Source organism: Phoenix dactylifera, unplaced genomic scaffold, assembly GCF_009389715.1.
Source record: "Phoenix dactylifera cultivar Barhee BC4 unplaced genomic scaffold, palm_55x_up_171113_PBpolish2nd_filt_p 000371F, whole genome shotgun sequence".
In the NCBI taxonomy this organism is placed as follows: Eukaryota; Viridiplantae; Streptophyta; class Magnoliopsida; order Arecales; family Arecaceae; genus Phoenix; species Phoenix dactylifera.
In genome coordinates, this window is record NW_024067823.1 from 370,122 (window position 1) to 376,476 (window position 6,355).

At 42.1% G+C, this 6,355-nt stretch overlaps 1 protein-coding gene across 1 annotated transcript; it reads left to right on the forward strand.

Moving 5' to 3' along the window:
* The first annotated feature begins 3,384 nt into the window (after positions 1 to 3,384).
* Positions 3,385 to 4,782, forward strand: LOC120105805. Its single transcript, XM_039118551.1, has one exon. It carries the CDS (start codon positions 3,385 to 3,387, stop codon positions 4,780 to 4,782), a length of 1,398 nt encoding a protein of 465 aa, XP_038974479.1.
* The last annotated feature ends 1,573 nt before the right edge of the window (positions 4,783 to 6,355 follow it).

Below are 6,355 nucleotides of genomic sequence, written 5' to 3' on the forward strand. Positions count from 1 at the left end.
ATCCTAATCCTATTAGGAGTCATGTTGATTCATTAGATTAATAATTAATTTAGACTTAAAGAATCCTAATCTAATTAGGATGTATTTAATTTTAGTCCTAATCCAATTAGGACTCTTATTTGAATCCAAAGTCCTAATCCAATTAGGATTTCTAGGAATCCTACTCCAAGTAGGAATCCAATTTTAATTCAAAATTCCTAATCTCATTAGGATTGTAGGAATCCTATTCTAAGTAGGAATTCCAGTCCTACTCCAACTAGGATTCCCAGCCCTAATCCAATTAGGACTCTAGGAATCCTACCCGAAGTAGGATTTGTGTTTAAGTCTAATTAATTAATTCCCTTTGTTCACTTCTTCAACTTCTATCAATCAAATTGATTTCTTTGTGATTCCTAATCACGATTTCAACCATCGGATCGGTCAATACTTCTAGTGTGTGTGACCCCATAGGTTCTATTCTGACTGGTAGTGAGATATATTGTGATCTCTATCACTATATCATTGAAAACTCCTTTCAATGGGTTGGAACGATTCCAACTCAACTCATTAGGGTTTATCGATCATCAAGATAATCCCTATGAGTCCCACCATCCACCAGTGACACCTAGCAGCATGTAGTGGCTACCCAGCAGAATGGAATGATGAACCTCTAGGTGCAGTTAACATGTGATACAGTCCTACTATCGTGGATCCCTACAGGACGGAGGTCATGGACAACTCGTCAAACCCCATCGTCTGTCATATGTCAAGATTTATTCGACTTGAGTTCGCTAATGGAAAACTCTTTTTCCACTTTATATTACTGCCCTGGCCAAGGTCTTAGAACTCAGTCTAACAAATCACATAGGATCACTCCTCTTCTATCAAGGTCGATAGATTCCTTATAGGTGCATACCCTACTCCTACAGTGAACTTACTGCAGCCAATCTACACTGCATGGACCCATATGGCTAGAGACCATGTATGTGTGCAGTCAAACTACAATAACCTCACTGTGAGTAGCCGAAGCACCGCAGGTCAGAGGACCAGTCACACTACTGCAACATCAAGCAAGTCACTGACGAGTGGATAGACATCCAAGTGACTTCTTGTCTTGGTCACGCTCAGTACCCTTGTTCTCTAACAAGCACCTGCACTATCACTTCAGTGTCCCTACACTGTGGACTCAAGTCTCGTCCATCCAGAAGGAAAGTGATCTGTGCACTGATCGGATCGATCACCGTCCTCGTGATGATCCATTGATCAGGAGCATTTAGAAATTAATCACCAATGATACATGGCTCAAATTCTCAATTCTTGAGAATATGTATCATCATCTTATTAATTTCTTGGACGATTCATAGACACATAAACAATATGAATGAAAAGATGCCTTTTATTTATTCAATAATAAATAGTCAAGTACAAAATTATGTCCCTAGAATCAACAATGTGTCAGCCAAATTGGCTTCTAGGGCATACATCTAACAGGTCCTTCCACTCCCTTTCTCTCATTATACTTTCCTCTTATTATAATATTTGTTATTGGGTTCTCTTCTTACACATGGATCCGGAGAGATCATGGCTTTGAGGACTCTAGATAGTTTTGGGATGCTAGATTTTAGAGGACCCTTTAGAGGATTAAACATGATCCTAGATCATCATATATCTTTGATAAATTTTAATGATGACTTGGTTCTGTAGGGGAACAATCTATTGGACGAGAGGACGCTGAGTAGAGTCTTGCTTATTCCGGTTCATAGATCGCCGTGAGGGCGGGTGATTAGTTGTTTGAGTTTTCAATAAAGGGTAAGAATCCTTGTACGCCAATCCTACATGATATACATATTTTTGCACTATATATGTTTGATATGCTATGATCCAGACAAAGCAAAATAGTTTTTTATTTAATTATATTTTGATCGTGTTGGCTTGTGGTTGGTAGTGTGATGGATGCATGTATGTGTATAACTTATACCTGCATAATTAAATTTATGGATGTGGTGGTATGGACTAACCATGTTATAGTGATTGCCCTGTCACGGGCTGGAAATGTGACCATGGTTAGTCTAGGTCGGATAAAGTGGAAAAGGGAATGGATGTGTGTTTGTGAATTGATTAAATGAACAGGGACTTTGGGCTTATCTCGTTATTATTGATTGCCCCATCACAGGCTGGAAATGTGATATTATCGATTACCCTGTCACAGGCTGGAAATGTGATACTATCGATTGCCCCGTCACAGGCTGGAAATGTGACACTATCGATTGCCCCGTCACAGGCCAGAAATGTGATACTATCGATTGCCCCGTCACGGGCCGGAAACGTGATCGGGATGTAGCCCAAAGTCGGAAAGATAATTGATCCGGATCAAGTTAACATGAAATGAAAAGAAAAAGCATTGAAAACAGTCATAGTGATTTATAAGCTATATATACTATATCATTCTTATGTGGCTGGACTTTCATTGATGTTTGACGTATAATTATGGGCTTTCATTGATGCTTGATGTACATAATTATATTGATTATTTGAGTCTTTTGGAAACTGCTTATGATTTCATGAAATGTGCATCGATTTGTCGTGGTTTTCAAATTCTTAGTATTATTGTGTTGGTATGGATGTATAGGGATTCTTACTGGGCTGTAAAGCTCACCCCCCCCCCTCTTCTTCTTTTTTTTTACCAGAGTTGCAGGATGCATAGATTTGGATGGGATGGGCGCAGAATTATTAGTTAGTTTGTTTATCCTTCTTTGATGTCGATGAACATTTGAAGACTTTGTAATTGAACCAATTTGTTTATTTGGACATGTCGGATTTGTCTATTTGAATTATTAAATTAGTTGTGGATTTATTGGAATTTTTGTTAATCATAGGCCTTGCATGATCTTTAGGGCACTGCTCTAGGGCTCATGCGGCCGGTCGCGTACCGGACCCGGGTGCTGGGTTCGGGGCGTGACAGAGTGGTATCAGAGCTTAAGGTTTAGGTATCCTAAGGTTTAGGTTCAGACGAGTGTGAGTGGGGGGAAAAATATCTAATGACTTATTAAAGTACCCTCTAGATATATTTTCTTTGCAATCTTAAAATGTTAAAAGTAACTTGTGTAGGTTGATATGGCACGAGGGAGTGGACGTGGGCGTAATAGGAGGCCGACTCACTTTGCCGATGGCTCCGCTGCTTGGACGCCCTCCGAACAACAAGAAGGTGCTCCACCCTCGCCGGCCAGGAGTATGCACCCGCAGGAACAGCACGTCAACCCTATTGGTAGTGCTTTGGAGATGGGAACCCCGGAAACTCCAAGGACAGGAACCTCGGGTGAGCCTGGAATTCAGCCTAATGAACCACTGAGTGCTTCTTAGATGATGCAAACAATGATGCAACAACAAGCTACTTCCCGTTCGGACATGATGAGAATGATGGAGATGCAACAACGCTTCATGGAACAGCAGCAACAATTTATGCAGCAACAGTTACAACATCAGCAGCAACAGGTGACTCCTCAGTACCTACAGGGGGCTACGAGTCGGCAGGAGCATCATGTTAGTTTGGCAGAATTCAAAAAGTTTGCACCTTCAGCTTTTAAAGGCACTTCTGACCCTTTAGAGGCTGAGACTTGGCTGAATGAAATGGAAAAGGTTTTCAATGCTCTGAGATGCCCTGACGAGGATAGGGTTACTTTTGCTACATTTATGCTGCTGGGAGAAGCGGATATTTGGTGGAATGTGGAAAGAGGAAAGATGGGACAGAACGCTACATCTTTGACTTGGGAAGGATTTAAGGAGCTTTTCCGTGACAAATATATTCCTCAAAGCGTGAGACGGCAGAAATTTCGAGAGTTTATCCGGTTAGAGCAGGGGAATATGACGGTCGCAGAGTATGCTGCAAAGTTTGAGGAACTGGCCAGGTATGCCCCAGGACAGGTGGAGAATGAAAGAGAACGAGCTGAGAAGTTTGAAAGTGGACTTAGAGCCCGAATCAGACAACAGGTGTCTACCTTCGAGCTATCTTCCTACAAGGATGTGGTTAACAAAGCTTTGGTAGTTGAAAGGGGCTTAAATGATACTCAAGAAGAGAGGGAAAGAATTTTGAAAAAGAGGAATAGACAAGCTGAGCTACAAAATAAACAGGGCAGAAATACTGAATCCAAGCCCAAGAAACAAACTACTGTGAATGATAAAACTCAGCACAAGGATACTGTAAAATGCTATAGATGTGGTGGCCCCCACTATCGAAGAGACTGTCACTGGTTTAATGGGAATTGTTTTTCATGTGGCCAACAGGGCCATAGGGCAGACACTTGTCCTAATCGCAGAGAGCAACAAACTCGACAGGCATCTCAGCCTATTCAGGGAGCTCCAACCAACCAAGCAACTCAGAATGAACAACAACGAGAAGGACAGCAGAGGCCTAGAACCCAGGGGCGAGTCTACGCTCTTACACAACACGACGCCGATGCCTCTAACACCGTGGTGACAGGTACAATTGAAATCTCATCCACGAATGCCTATATTTTGATTGATCCTGGAGCTACTCATTCTTTTGTATCTGCTGATTTTGTTGGAAGAAATAGTACATTGATTTCTTTGCCACTAGAGATTGAACTGTGTGTCTCCATACCTAATGAAGATATAATCTTAGTTAACTCTGTTTGCAAAGATTGTATCTTGAATATTGAAGGCAGGGAAATGAAAGTAGATTTACTAGTCCTAGGGATGAAGGATTTCGACATGATCCTTGGGATGGACTGGTTGGCAGCATATCATGCCACTGTTGACTGCTTCGAGAAAACAGTAAAATTTTAAATTTCGGGTCAGCCAGAGTTTACTTTTAATGGCAACAGAATGTTACCTCCGCCAAAAGTAATTTCAGCCATACAGGCCAAGCGACTCCTTCGGAAAGGTGATGAAGGATTCTTAGCCATGGTAAAGGGCACCCAGCTGGAAGAACTCAAACTAGAAGACATTCCTATTGTGAGAGAATTTCCTGATGTCTTTCCAGAGGATTTGCCAGGATTACCCCCTGATAGAGAGGTTGAATTCTCCATTGATTTGATTCCTGGCACTGGACCGATTTCTAAGGCCCCATACCGGATGGCTCCAGCTGAATTAAAAGTGCTAAAGGAACAACTACAGGAGCTGTTGGATCAGGGTTTCATCAGGCCTAGTGTTTCTCCTTGGGGTGCCCCTGTATTATTTGTGAAAAAGAAAGATGGCAGTTTTCGGCTTTGCATTGATTATCGAGAAATAAATGGAGTAACAGTGCGGAACAAATACCTTTTACCGAGAATTGATGATTTGTTCGATCAGCTGCAAGGGGCACAAATCTTCTCAAAACTTGATCTATGCTCCGGATATCACTAGTTGAGAATAAGGGCTGAAGACATACCGAAGACAGCATTCAGAACTAGATATGGACACTATGAGTTTTTGGTTATGCCCTTCGGGTTAACAAATGCACCAGCGGCCTTTATGGATCTTATGAATCGGGTGTTCAAACCCTACCTGGATCAATTTGTGGTAGTATTTATTGATGACATTCTAGTCTATTCAAAAAGTCCACAAGAGCATGAGGAGCATTTGAGGATAGTGTTACAAACTCTTAGAGAAAACAAGCTTTATGGCAAGTTGCAGAAATGTGAGTTCTGGTTAAACAGTATCACCTTTCTCGGGCACGTGATCTCTAAGGATGGCATCTCTGTCGACCCAAAGAAAGTAGAGGCAGTAGTTGATTGGAGTAGACCTACTAATGTGTCCGAGGTGCGCAGCTTTTTGGGAATGGCGGGATACTATCGGAGATTCGTTGAGGGATTCTCTCGTATTGCCACGCCTCTATCTCTGAATGGAAGGAGGATTGTGAGCAGAGTTTTCAGGAGTTGAAAAGACGATTGGTGACAGCTCCGATATTGGCCCTTCCATCTGGATCAGGAGGCTTCAGCATCTATAGTGATGCATCACGCAAGGTGTTGCCCAGATAGACAACCCAAGAGGGGGGGGGTGAATTGGGTTTTAAAATAATTTTGCAATTAAAACATTTGAGGATGACTAATTAATACTTTTGCAAGATGATTAATTAGTTGCTATGTGCTGTGAGTGAAATGAGAGTGAGAGAGAGAGACACAAGCAATCACAAACACAATGTTTATAGTGGTTCGGAGCTATCCCTTGCTCCTACGTCCACTCCCCAAGTCTCACTTGGGAATTCACTATAACCCTTTGGATTACAGCCGGTTGTTTTACAAGCTCACAACCCAACTTGTTGTTTTACGAGCTCACAACGAACTCGATCGGTTTTCCCAGGCTCACCGACTAGAACCACCCCGATTGTTTTCCCGGGATCACAATCGAACCCTTACACGTTGGTTTTACCCTCGGCTCA

What these genes read in the sequence shown, in the direction of transcription:
- LOC120105805 (XM_039118551.1), top strand. Translation starts at nt 3,385, where the DNA reads ATGATGAGAATGATGGAGATGCAACAACGCTTCATGGAACAGCAGCAA.